General features: G+C 41.4%; 1 protein-coding gene across 4 annotated transcripts; it reads right to left on the bottom strand.

The window, feature by feature from the left end:
- Positions 1–206: 206 nt before the first annotated feature.
- LOC146968190 (serine/threonine-protein kinase tousled-like 2) lies at positions 207–12,936 on the bottom strand. 4 transcript variants are annotated; one of them, XM_085761670.1, is made up of 21 exons: positions 12,334–12,906; positions 10,809–10,903; positions 9,370–9,441; positions 9,080–9,152; positions 8,799–8,836; positions 8,475–8,567; positions 7,097–7,204; positions 6,446–6,538; positions 5,876–5,986; positions 5,587–5,723; positions 5,341–5,493; positions 5,124–5,190; positions 4,922–5,019; positions 4,727–4,808; positions 4,485–4,576; positions 4,241–4,330; positions 3,852–4,021; positions 3,605–3,743; positions 3,316–3,427; positions 3,097–3,204; positions 207–1,271 (listed from the first exon to the last, which is right to left on the bottom strand). In XM_085761670.1, the coding sequence occupies exons 2-21, from the start codon at positions 10,899–10,901 to the stop codon at positions 1,098–1,100; spliced, it is 2,103 nt and encodes a 700-aa protein (XP_085617796.1). In that variant the 5' UTR covers positions 10,902–10,903; positions 12,334–12,906; the 3' UTR covers positions 207–1,097. The 4 variants fall into 4 exon arrangements, with proteins under 4 accessions (XP_085617796.1, XP_085617798.1, XP_085617795.1 ...); XM_085761672.1 differs by lacking the exon at positions 8,475–8,567 and having other exon boundaries at positions 12,334–12,936; XM_085761669.1 differs by lacking the exon at positions 12,334–12,906 and having other exon boundaries at positions 10,809–10,928.
- Positions 12,937–13,223: the final 287 nt, after the last annotated feature.

Below are 13,223 nucleotides of genomic sequence, written 5' to 3'. Positions count from 1 at the left end.
TTTTTCCTATAAATTTCACTCATACATTATTGTAATTGCAAACAATAATACACATTCATGGAACTGCATCATGATCAGTACTCTCAACAAATGTAATGATTAAATTCAGTTAAGTTTTTAAACATCTGTGCTTGTTTTTGTATGATTTTAGACTAAATCTGTATAACCTGCTCATTGAGTTTTCAAAATCAAGCAACACACCAGAGTTAACCAAATGTTTTTAATGATTTCATAATTATTTCTGTTGAATCTTACCTCTCATCACAACACTCACTCATAGTCAGCTCCCCTTCAAGGTTAACAAAAACATAAGGGGTAAATTTCATGGAAAAATATGGACTTGACAATTCAAATAATAAGCTGACTTCCAGTTATCAAGTAAAATATTTAAAATAGGTCAAACCCAGCTACTCTTTCCAGAATCAGCCCTCTGCTGTATCAAGTCATTTATGAACCTCTGACGGTGCCATCGTCATGGAGGCAGGCCTTAAACTTTGGTCATCAGTCATTCCTCATCACTCGTAGGAGCCCTTCCTAAAAAGTCCCAGGTTCCGAACCTGCGGGGACACGTGTTTGAAATTGACCTCTACTTCTGAAAAATAGTTTCCACGTAGTTTAGATGATGCATTTCAAGCAGAATGGGATGACATTTCATTAATGTGTCTTTAAACTGTCCAGAGTACAGGCAGGTGATCTTCCACACATGGCATTACTTCTCAGCCTGTCAGTTGTGCAATTTTTTTTTTTTTCGGTGCTTTTACTATTTACCATGTAAAAAAGCCCCTTGAAGTGAACCAAAGTTTTTGTGTTAGTGCATGCATATGGGCAACTCTTTGGGTTCTACTGAGCCCACAGCCAGAGACCGGCCGTTCATTTTTACCACTTGGATGATGGTGGTGGGCACATTTACTACTACATCACCACATCGTCCGTCATTTTGGTTCCATTCACACTTTTTAGGATACCTCCATCCCATCATGCTCTCTGCTCTCTCGCAAACCAAGAGAGCAAAGGAGGAGTTTCAACAAGTGTGTAATGTCTCCACGTGGCTTTTGTCGACACTGGGCGTTTTTTTTAAATTCCAGTTTCAGCTCGTTTCAGTCGGAGGCACTGCTGCCATAGCAGCTGGAGGTGGAGGGAATAGGAGGTGCCAGAGTTGTGCTGCTGCCCAGGGCTTTTCGAATGTGGGGCATTAGGAAGGGGTCGCTGGCCAACTGCAGCACATCCACACGATCCTCCTTGTGATACGCCAGGCAACGTCGGATGAAAGCCTAAGAAGGGAAAGAGGAAACAGAAACCTGACTCATTGTTTCTGGACTAGACTCTACTTCTAGTGTTCTGCCAATACCACTTTCCACATATGTTTGATAATAAATTTCACTCAGTTTTTATGCTCTGCTCATTACAAACAGTGATGGTCCCTTCCAAAGGCCATCAATGTAAACAGGCTTATTTTATTAGCTGCTCATGGCACTGCATGCTTAAAACCCCATAAAATGAACATTTCTGGAATAAAAGTGATGCATTGGTGGTGATCAAGTCCTGGGGCCTCATTTATCATTGTGGATACACGCTTTTTTACACGCTCTTTCCCCCATTTTGTGCGTACGCACTTTTCTCCGCCTAATTTGGGATCTATCAAACCAAAACTTGTCGGGAGTAAGAGCAAAAATTTACGACCAGTCCGACCATGGCGTACCGGCATTTACACGCTTTTTGAAGAACAAGAGGAATTGGCGACACCGCTGCAGAGTCAGAGAACTGCAGTATGCGAGGGAGAGAGGAGCGCGGACACTGTTTGAAGTAGCAAGTGGTGGTGATCATGACCCCCCCCCCCCCCCCCCACCACCACCACCACCACCACCACCACCGCACACGTGTTGACGTCGGCACTTTACATGAAAAGCACAGCGACTCAGATTTTTCCCCTGTGCATTTACACTAGTTTGCTCCTAAATACTGGCTTTATAAAACGAATTTCGTTTTCTTTTGATATCATATTGATATTTTTCCCTTGCATGTAAGCTACACCTCTTCCACAACCAGTCTGTCCAGTCTGGAAAATAATTTCTGCGACGTGCGTGTGTTACGTAGCCAGACTGGACACACACAAGCAAGCAGCAAGCACAATAATGTCGGCGCAAATCAAAGCAAATGAGAAAACATGATCGATATTTTTTGTGTGAATAATATTTATTGTATTTAACAAAACTGGGTGCTGCCCAACATCATTTTAGGAAAAGTCACAGACTGGTGGACTTCAATGTTTTTTAATATATAGCTATGCACAAATGAAAATCAAAGTCTTCCAGTGAACGGAAGTTGGGGGTTAGTGGAAAGGGGTGCAAAGTACTGACTGGCAGTGGAAACCCTGCTTTAAATTATTATGACATAATCTAAAATAAGGGGCAGAATAAATATGATTCTTCTTCTTTCTGTTCTGTTTCATTTAGATTTGGGAGTTTTTTGTTTTTATTGTAGCCTTTCAATGCAAGATGATGTTTCTGACTGATATTGCCGTGTTATCGTGTATCTCGCTTTCAGAGAAATTCCGCTTCTTCCTCCGCTCTCCGTCCGTCTGTTGTCTTCACCGTCTTCCACTGACGTCATTCCACACGTTTCCAGAGTGCACATGGCTACTTAATATGCACGTAACTGATTTGCATTGACCACATATGGTTGCGTGGGGCCGTTTAGGGGGCTGGGTATGAGGCGTGTTCTCATCCACGCTTTTCTCAGGTCCGGTGTGATCTATCAAGGGAAATACCGTGCAGCCGTGTGTACGCGGAGTTTGATAGATCTGAAAAGAGTGTATATTTTTTGGTCGTACGCACATTTTGCCTTTCCGTCGTACTGAAAATTTAAGAGGACTTTTACACGCTCTTTGATAAATGAGGCCCCTGGACTTTCCCTCTGGCCTTTCTATCAAATCAAGCAGCTTGTGCAGGAATTATATCACATTCAGGGGGAAACGTGTAATTGCACAGGGCCTTTAAAACCCAGTAAGACAGTAAATGATACAACATAAATGTATGAGTAAATATAGTCAGTTTGATGGGGACAGTGCAGTGAGTTTAAGGTGAACAGGTACCACACCTTTGCTTCTGTAGAGACCACAGGTTTGGGGGGAAACTGCACCTCAGTAGCTTTTAGTATGGTGTTTTCTTGGAGGATATCCTGCTGCGACTGGTTGTGGCCAAACGGCTGGAAAAAGAGAAACAGGGAGATGGTTAAAAGACAGTCGACTGAATTTTACTCACACCAATAAAAAAAATAAAAAAAAACTCCCTTTAAAGAGAGTAGGTTCGTGGTTACCTTGCGTCCATATAAGCTCTGGTAGAAGATGACCCCTACTGACCAAACATCCACCTTGTTGGATATTTTTGGGGGCTCCTTGCCCACAACAAAGCATTCAGGAGGGAGGTACCTGTAAGATCCACATTGACAGTATGACACTGAGCTGGATTTTCCTCTGTTTGTTCTCTGTTACACAATTTTCTGAATGAAGAGGGTTTCCCTAAAAACGACTGTGCCTCTTCCACCCACTTGTGAAGCTATGCTGGTTGCTTGGCGACTAAATGCAGTGAAATATGAGTCTGCGTACCAGTAGGTCCCTGCTCCTTGTGACGTCAGCTCCATGCCATCTGCAGAGTTGTAGCTGTCATCATCCATGATTTTAGACAGGCCAAAGTCTGTAATCTTAATCTCTCCACAAGCTGTGCCGTTCACCAGCAGGATGTTTCCTACACACAAACACAAATACACACACACACATAATCATTCAAGTAGAATACATACAAATACAGACTGACATCTACATCACATTCTTGTGGTCTACAAACATTGTTTACCTGGCTTGAGGTCGTAGTGGATGATGGGTGGCCGAATCTGGTTGAGGTACTTGAGGGCGTTGACAATCTGCATGACAATGGAGCGGCCCTCCTTCTCGGTCATCAGCTTATTCTGCTTCAAGTAAAAGTCCAGGTCGTTGCCCTCACAGTACTCCAGCACTGTGCAGAACCTGCCAGAGAGAACAGCAGATGGATGATTTGGTTAAGATGTCTACAGTATATAGATCACCCACTCACATACACACACATCCAAAGATGTTTTCATTGGCTATGTGAAGCATATGAATATCAATGAGGGAGCAAACCTGGAAATACTAACAACATGTTTCTTTTTTAATTCTATTTCTGATAATGATCATACAGCTTTAACGGAGAGTGAGTAGACTTACGAGTCTGTGTCGAGTGAGAAATAGTCGTAGAGTTTGACTATTCTGGGATGGTCAAGTTCTTTGTGGATTCTGTACTCTCTGCAGGCATGTCTGAAAAGAAAAGGTCAACTTTCAGACACTGTTCAAATACATCATAAATACAAAGATAGCTTTAAGTTTCAAGTTCCACAATGTTGAGTTTAGTCGAAACATTTCCAGTGAAGCAAAGGAAGAGAACAGAAGGTAAACAGGTGTTAATACTCACTTGTGGTAGTTTTCCTTCTTCTCCTCCCTCCAATTCTTGCTGAGTTGATGGATTTTAACGGCCACATACCTCTGCTCTGTCAAATCAAAAGCCTGGAAAAGGAACATTTCACAGTTACACTACCAAACCACAGTGACATCTGGATCTATCTTATTTATGTTACTCAAAATGATCCTGCATATCCAAGAATATAAAATGAAAAAACTAAACTAACGATCTATGCTCAAGCCAAACAATCTTACCTTGAATACTTCACTAAAGCCTCCTCTTCCGAGCAAATGTAACAGCAGATATCTGTCATTCAGTGTGGGGTGGTCTTTAAATCTACAAGTTCAGACAAGATGATTCTATTAAGTGACTTTTTAAAACAGTATGATAAGTTTGGAAACAACACTAAAGTGCATATGCGAGACAGGCTCAGCAGAGACGATACATACTGTGAATTATCCTCGTTGTGGATTCTCTTCAGCTCCCGAATGTGCAGGTTTCGTACTCGCTCCAAATGCTCCAGCTCCGACTGGATCTCTGCCTCCTCCTGCACACAAACACACTCTGTCACCCGCCTCATCCTTTGCTCGACCGCCGTCTCAAAATCAAACCTCAATGGAAGTGAATCTGGCAGAAGAGTTGAACTGGTACCTTTTTTAGATGACCAATTCGCAGTTTGAAAATTTCTTCTTGCTCATGATATTCTGCCAGTGACAACCTGTGAGAGATAAAGCCACAAAAGCAGTCGGCTTGTAAAACCAGAACAACCTCCTCTGTCTGTTATATTTAACTATTCATTCCTGCTTTAGTGCAAACTTTGGGCTGATCCATGTTCAACATCTACTGTGTTCAGTAATTGTTGTCTTACGTTTCACTCTCCTGACCGTTGCTCCTGCTCTTTCGTTTGTTCTGTTCCAGGCTGGGCGGAGGCGTCTGGGCCATGGAGGGAGGTTTCCTCTTCCCCAGCAGCTTCCTCTGCCTCTCAATATCCTCCCGCTTCGAGTTGATTCTCTCTTGCTGCCTGCAGGGCGTGAGGACAATCTAGTGTGAACCCTCATTGTGAACGCAGAATAGAGGAAATGTAAACACATGTTGTGTGTATCTGCGTGCTGACTTGATGAGGTTCTGGAAGGCGAAGCCGTCCGTCCACTGCTCTGTGAAGGAGGCTCCGTGGCGTACAGTGGTGAAGTGTCCCAGACGTAGACGGTCCTGCATGCTCTTGTCCCTACAAGCCAGCTTCTCCTGCTTCGACTGCAGAAAATGAAAAATAAATGCACAAAACAGTTATGAAACATGAATTGAGCAAAAAATGCTTCAGGTTTTGGTATTGATTGCAGCTATAAAAATGTGAGGTAACATATGCAGTTTCTCTCAAGTACACAAACAATATTTTATATACCCACCTTCTCAATTAGCAGCTTCTTGCTCATGGTCACACACTTGTTAAGCCGCTCCTTGTAGCGCTCCAGCATCTTCTGCTGTTCGTCTATCTGCCGCCTCAGGTCACAGTTGGCCTGCCAAAACATACACCGTCACTCTGACATCTAATTCTGATTACAACCGGGATTTGAGGCCTTTCTGCATTCACGCTGACAGGATGCTACAACTATCCTGTGTACCAGTTTGGTTTGCTGACATTTTTGCAAAATGTCATTCCAGCAACAATGGCATTTGAAAGTTAACAAGCCCATTATTCATGATAAGCTGTGACCGAACTGGCACAGGTTAATTGCTGGGGCTGTGGTGACAAGTGGCAGAATATTTGTCAAGACTTTAAACTGATTAATCAGGACATTTGTGAATTAGCTTTCTAAATGAATTTGTATTTCGACAATCATTTGATTGTGCGACAACAAAACAACAAAATATCAATGTTGTAGATGTTGTCAGGTCTACAAAAGTTTTATGTGCACCCAATCATGTTCAACTTGTCAGATTTTTAAAAACAGACTTCAATATTTTTCTCATCTTACCCTCAGCAGGTCATCTATCCTCCCCTCTTTCTGCTCCAGGTCTGAGTTTTTGTCCCTCTCCAGTGCTGTCAGTTTCAGCAGTGTCAGTTCTGACTGAAGGCAAGGACAACAACAAGAAACAAGTAGAGATATTGTTACATAAAAAAAAATTCAAACACCCTTTGGGCCAGTGAGCTGGAAAACACAGCCCCATTAAATGCATGAAAATCATGGAGCTGTCTTGGATATTAGACATCATGTATTCAAAATGTTGACCTTTAACCAAGCTAATTAAAGTAATTTGCAAAGACAGCTGGATGTGTGTTGAAAGTATAGTGTCAGATTAAGTGCAGCATGTGTTCAGGGTCTTTCAAAGTTTGACCTTTAACTCTAGTATCTATATCTTGACCTAGTGTAATTATATTATATGACAGAAGAAGGTGTGAAGTTGCATCACCCCTAAAAGTTTTGTCAAACTCAACTAATGGTGTGCGCAGTGAAACTTTCTCTAAAGATGCTTCCTCTTGTTAATAAGTAACTGTCAAAAGCTGAACCAGATGTAAAGCATGCTCCAATTTCAAAACATGTTTCTAGCAATGTGATTGAGGATACAGTGAAGGAGAATCAGAAAAGTTAGTGTCGAGTGGAGATCCAGGTCAGTCTGTCAGTTACCTGGATGGCTTTGTGTGAGCAGAAGTGTGTGGGGGCTGCCTTAACAGAGCAGCAGGATGAAGAGTCTGTGTGGGCTGAGCCTGTGGACGAAGGACTGCCATGCTGAAACTAGATTCCAGAGAGACAGGTAGGAAAAAACACAAGAGAAAAACATTAAAAAATTATGTAATACAGAGAGCATCAGGAGATTTATTTTTTTTAAAAAGAGAAGGAACAAGGATTGTTAAGGAAAAGAAAATCTAAATTGTACATGCACGCAAATATGTGCAGGAATGTGTGCTAGATTAACCCAAACAACTGTGTTAATTCTCAAAGGTATTTTTCAATATCTAATGTTAATAAGACACATTGCACACAATATACATGATGAAATTATATGAGACTGCTTTACGTGACTGGCATTGGTGAGATCAGCAGGCAACAGGAGCCAGTCCTTCACTTTACAGGTCTTTCATAAACCAACTTCAAACCTGCTGTTTCCCATGGTAATTCTGGAAAAAAGCCTGTTCACAGAACTGATAAAGCTCTTTAAATAAACACCTTACTGCAACTACTGCATCAGCAACAACACAACCATTGATGTCTTTCTTCCTGGCAACAAAATGTGAGAGTCTTCTGGAAGAAAATGTGGGCCACTGTGTTGGCCCTGGCTTAAGGGCTGTGGTTATAAAATGCTGCACCATCCTGCAATGTCATCCTGTGATGTTTACAAATACAAATACAGTACAAGCAAGCAAAGATTCCTGACTGATTATTTTGTAATTTGAACAGGAAAATTCAGTCTTGCTGCAATCATTGCAACAATGGGTAAAATAATTTCTGTTATTATGACTTCCCTGTCTCTTACTGCTATTTTGCAGTTTGATAACATTCAAACTAATGGATCTAGCCAGGACCAGCCTCTTGCTTTGATTTTGTTTCAACAGTGATTGATGCACAGTAACCAGTGAAACATAAAAATGTTTGTGTGGACAGTTTGAAACATAGAGTTTGCTGATACATCAATGAGAAAAGATGTTATCTAAACGTAGGATGAATGAAAATGGTGGGTGACTGGAGTCTTATAATTCATAAGCTTCAACTTTTTTGTGATACTTTCTGCATTTGTCAGAATAAAGGAAAACATTTTAACTAAATCTTCAAAACTAACTGGTTAAAGAGCTGTTTTGTTACTAACAAAACTTTTCCAGAAAAACCAATGGCTTGTCACTTATGCTCAAAATGGAATGGTGGTTTCGTAAAAGTGAGTGATACATGGCAAACATGTCCAATTAAGAATATAATGATGCTTAGAGAAAATAGACAAAGACCCACATAACCAACAGTTAACAGTGTGTCAAAGGAGAAGAAAGCTATGGAGATGGAGGCTGGTGCTCACCAGAGGATTAGACAGTGAGTGCTGTGGAGAGGAGCGCACCAACATAGGGATGCCCCGGGCAGGACTGGTGCCAGAGCCACTGCTACCAGCAAACTGACCACAGGGCAGTTAACAAGAGTGTGGAAACAAGACGGAGAGAAAGAAGACAGAGTTGTTATTAAGAAAGAGTTTGATGAAGGACCATACAGGCACAGTGGGAACGTGAGGGTGAGACATCACACTAATGCTAGAGAGTGGCTTCAAACAATACACAGCCCAGTGACGACAATGCAAAATGTATTCAAAAAGACTAAAACGTATGACGTCAATTCAGTTTGTGCTCACCTCAAAATAATCACTTATTTTGTGTCCTCTTCCTTTACCTACGAAAAAACAGGCCAGTTATAACAAAGCAAGAAAATGTCATCAATATATAATAAATCATGCTCGTAAGTGTAATCATTAAGTAAAGCATAAGATCAGCAAACCACAAAGCGCCATTTAACAGTATTTTATCCAAATTTCTAACAGTATTTTATCCAAATTTGTTACATGAAACTGAAACACACTGCACCTGAACCTTTCTAAATATAATGTGTCTGTTTCAGTAAGCAGCTTGTTCTTACCCTGGCTATTGCTGTCATAGATGTCTCCTTTTCTCTTCCTGCTTCTCTGATCATTGGCCTTCTTCTCTGGTGTCTGATGTGAGTAAAAAAAAAGCAGCACAGCTCAGATTTTTATTTTACTCAATCAAGTTTATTCCATTGACCAGATGAAGATAACAGCAAAGCAATGTAACTGACAGAAAACATAATGTTGCATGTTTCTCCCCAGCAATAAACTGACATGGTGCCAGGTGTTTTTACAGGAAGTCACACATAGTCAAAAAGACCTGAATGTGACTGTCTCAACCAACCTCCATTTCCTTGTCACTGAGTGATCCCGCGCTACACAGAGACTGGTTGGATGATTCGCTGTTGGCTGAACTCTGGAAAACACAACGCAACACACGACACAACAGACCTGATTATTAGTCATGTGCTACTTCTGTACGTAGATGTTGGAAATTAAAGATGTACTGTAAGACATTTAAATAGCAGTACATAAGTACATATGTTACTACTACTACATATGTTATAACAGTACACATGTTCTGGTATAAAATGTGGTATGTGTACTGTTGACAGTGCAGATTTCCAAACATATAGCCTGATCATTCTTATTCAGACTCAACATTCATTTAATCCTTGCTTGTTTCACAATTACGCTGATGCATGTATATTTTTCCAGTCCTTCAACCACATTTATTTCTATAGGAATTCATCCAACAGTTGTAGCTTTAAAAGTATGACCACTAAACTAGCGCACTACGATTGACATTATAATGTACAGCCCACTTTTCAGCTTGAAATCTTCCCTTCACACGCAGTTGGTAGAATCAGTGGGTGTTATGCATTCATGACCAGCTGCACAACCTGAGGGACTAAGAAGAAACAGCAGGCTAATTGGTGCAGAAGGCTAATGCTTTTAAGGCCTGCTGGCTCTCTGTTGCTCAAGGTCACTCATGCAGCCAAGAAATTCTCTAATTTTTCCTTTTTAAGATGTCTTAAACAGTAGCTTAATACAACATTTACTGTAGTGAACATACTCACAGGCTTAAATCATTCACACACTCACACAGCATTGCAATCAGGCCTCACAATTCATTTCAGAGCACACCACAGGCCGGAGCATGAATGATAGTGATTGCTTTCTCAGGGGTTGCCATTTTCTCAAACGCACACCCACACACAGAGTAATAACCAGTTCACCAGCAGGGTCGCAGTACAGCACGCAGCCTATGCTCTGAGCTTCAGCTGTGGTGCCATTTCAGTGTCACTGGTCTCTACTCAAACAAAGAGCTGCTGGCCAGGCCTCATGTCAGCTTAAACAGAGCTTGTCTTGTTTTAGCTTTAGCTCAGGAAGACAGGGTCATTACACTGAGGGAAACTCCAGAGCATAGAACATCAGTAAATACTGGAAACAGAGAATACGTCCAAGCCTTTTTAAAGTGAAGAACTAACATAAGAGAGCTGGCAAACTGTTCATGTTTGCATCACACAAACAAAAGTGGAGTTGTGGGATGTTTCCCTGCAGAAAAAAAATTGTGGCTGTTTTTTGTTTTATCACTTAACTTACTTCAGATATTAAAACAATTACATTTATTTCATTAAGCAAAACATCTTGGGGAAAAAACACACTCAACTGAACTCTCAATACATTATGTGTGAGGTGCAATATCTGCACAACAATTTGCACTTACAACAGCTGATCATTTTGAGCAAGACAACTTTAATGATATTAAGAGATGCTAACCTTGGCCACACCGACTCCAGTGAAGCGAGCCTCAAGCAGCTCCTGCCTGCGTGGGTCCAGGCTTATGGCCTGGCTATGAAGTCCTTCCATCATGCCTAGAAAAAAGATACAAACAGTGAATGAAATGGTAATTTATGTGGAAATTTGGTTGAGCTTCTCCCCCCCATTAGTTAGCCTAACACTTGAGGGATAGCATCATGCCCTAATCAGGAGGAATGTGTTACATACACCATGCATGTAAAACATCCTTCGGTGGCATAAACCAGGGATTAATATTCTGACTGAGTTGCTTCTTGGATGTTGGAAACTGCTCCTCTGCGCTGCACCTTTCCCCATGTCAGATAGGAGGTATCCATGTTAAATATCACTGCCTTGGAGCAAAAGCAATCTCAACCGAACATCACAACTTGCTTCAGCCAACAGGAATATGGTTTTAAAATGCCTCAGAGAGATACCAGTTTACAAAAAAAAGGCCACCCAATGGGTATTGTAGTATGGTTAACTAAATGAACTAGTAAGACAACATCCATGAAGATACTGAACCCTGAACATGTGAATGAAAAAGGATTTTGACAGACAGACTGTCAGATATCCAGCCAAATACTATCTTTTTTTTCTTTTGAAGTTGATCATTTCAGCAACTGTAGCAATCAAAATCCTTTTTGTTCAGATCCAGGTCCTAAAATTTCCAAAATGGCCAAACCATAGCAGCAGCTTCAGGTCACTGACTTCAGGGAGGTAACTAATTTTCCCACTGTCATTATGTTACAAATTAAAGCCAAGACTTCGGGCCAAAGGCAGGATTATTATCACTATTAAATTATCCCCTCTATTAAAAAGGTTATCATAACCATGTTAAATGGCAGGGTACGACTTCCTTTCTGCCACCAGGACCTCCTACCTCAGAGGGTGTCCATTATTAAGTGATGAATTCATCCATAGGCACATACGCAGCGGTTCATGGTGATGACAGTTACTCCAAAGCAAAACAGAATCACCGAAATAATAATAGGTGACACCGGTTTTCACAGGTTTCATTCAGTAATCTAGTAAATTTCACTCAAGCAAACCAACAACTTGTCTATCAAAACAACACTGGCCAGTAAACGACTCTTAGCTGAAAATGGACATGTAGCTTCATCTCAACTTTTTTATGACAAAGCTTTAAAGTCAGCTTAATCTAATTAAACCGATGTTTTGGGTTAAAATGACTTCACAGCAGCAGACGGGACAAATGTCAAGGTTTTGTTACTTAACGGATAAGATGTTGACAGATGCCAAACTTAGCTAACGCTAATTAGCTAGTTATTAACAGTAGCCAATGCTAACATGCTAATCAATCGTTTCTCCGCTGTGTCAAGTAATTCATCAATAATAGTGGCTTTTATCTGTGTCCATAGCAGCTACAATGGTTTTGGTTACTAAAAATAACAATTATAATACGGCTACGTGGTGGTTCACCAAGCGAGCTAGCGAGGAAGCTAACGGCTAGGCTAGGCTAAGTTAGCTGTAGCAGGAGTCTCACCTGGAGGACCTCCAGCAGTTTTCAGTCACTCACGGTCCTAGTAGAAAGGATGTGGTCGGTCCATCCGGTGAGAGAAAACTCCTTAGCAACTCCCACTCCCACGCACCTCAAATAAAGTTGTCCGAATTAAATTATCCATTTGCAATTATGTCGAAGTCAGGGAAGACATTTGTGTAGCTTAGCCGATGCTAGCTAAGGAGAGCAGTGTGGCTGGCTCCTACTGGTGTCATCCGGACAGGAGGCCCTGATCCTCGGGGTTTCCTTTCCTCTCCTCGTCCGTCTTGGTTGCCCCTGTGAGTCGGGGCAGACTTGGAGCTGTCAGTGCTCTGCTCTGAAGCCCTCTTGACAAGTGCGGTCACATTTCTGCCTCACTCACTCGGTCTTTTCTTTTGTCATTGCCGAGCGATGTAAGGGTTTACACCGGGAGGAGAAGTTCAGCCACCTTGTTAGAGTCCATTATTTAATTGTTATTAAAAAGATAATAACCTCTCCCCCCCCCCGCAGCAAGGCCGCACAGGGCTCCACTGAGAGCTTTATGTGATGCTTCCCATGCGCCAGTTTCACAGATAATGTAAACTCCTCAGGTCAGAGCCACCCGAAAACTGACAGGAGACGCTGGGTCACCGGCTACCGCCAGGGCCCCAGACTGCCACAGGCCCCAAAGAGCCACAGTCAGACCAATTAACATGCTTATGAATGTGCACCACTTAAGTTTTAATCCATTAATTCGATTATTGCATATTTGCTATCTATCTATCTATCTATCTATCTATCTATCTATCTATCTATCTATCTATCTATCTATCTATCTATCTATCTATCTATCTATCTATCTATCTATCTATCTATCTATCTATCTATCTATCCCACAGGATGAGTTTTATAAATTA

This window comes from Trachurus japonicus, chromosome 19 (genome assembly GCF_045865225.1).
Source record: "Trachurus japonicus isolate A0001 chromosome 19, Traja_1.0".
Taxonomy (NCBI): domain Eukaryota; kingdom Metazoa; phylum Chordata; class Actinopteri; order Carangiformes; family Carangidae; genus Trachurus; species Trachurus japonicus.
Note: the sequence above shows the minus strand (reverse complement) of the source record. Positions and strands in the feature narration are given on the sequence as shown.

Coding starts and splice junctions, on each gene's coding strand:
- LOC146968190 (XM_085761670.1), bottom strand. CDS start 10,901: ATGATGGAAGGACTTCATAGCCAGGCCATAAGCCTGGACCCACGCAGG. Junction 4,809..4,921: donor CACAACGAGGATAATTCACA/GTATGTATCGTC, acceptor CTGAACTTGTAG/ATTTAAAGACCACCCCACAC. Junction 3,744..3,851: donor CCACTACGACCTCAAGCCAG/GTAAACAATGTT, acceptor GTTTGTGTGTAG/GAAACATCCTGCTGGTGAAC.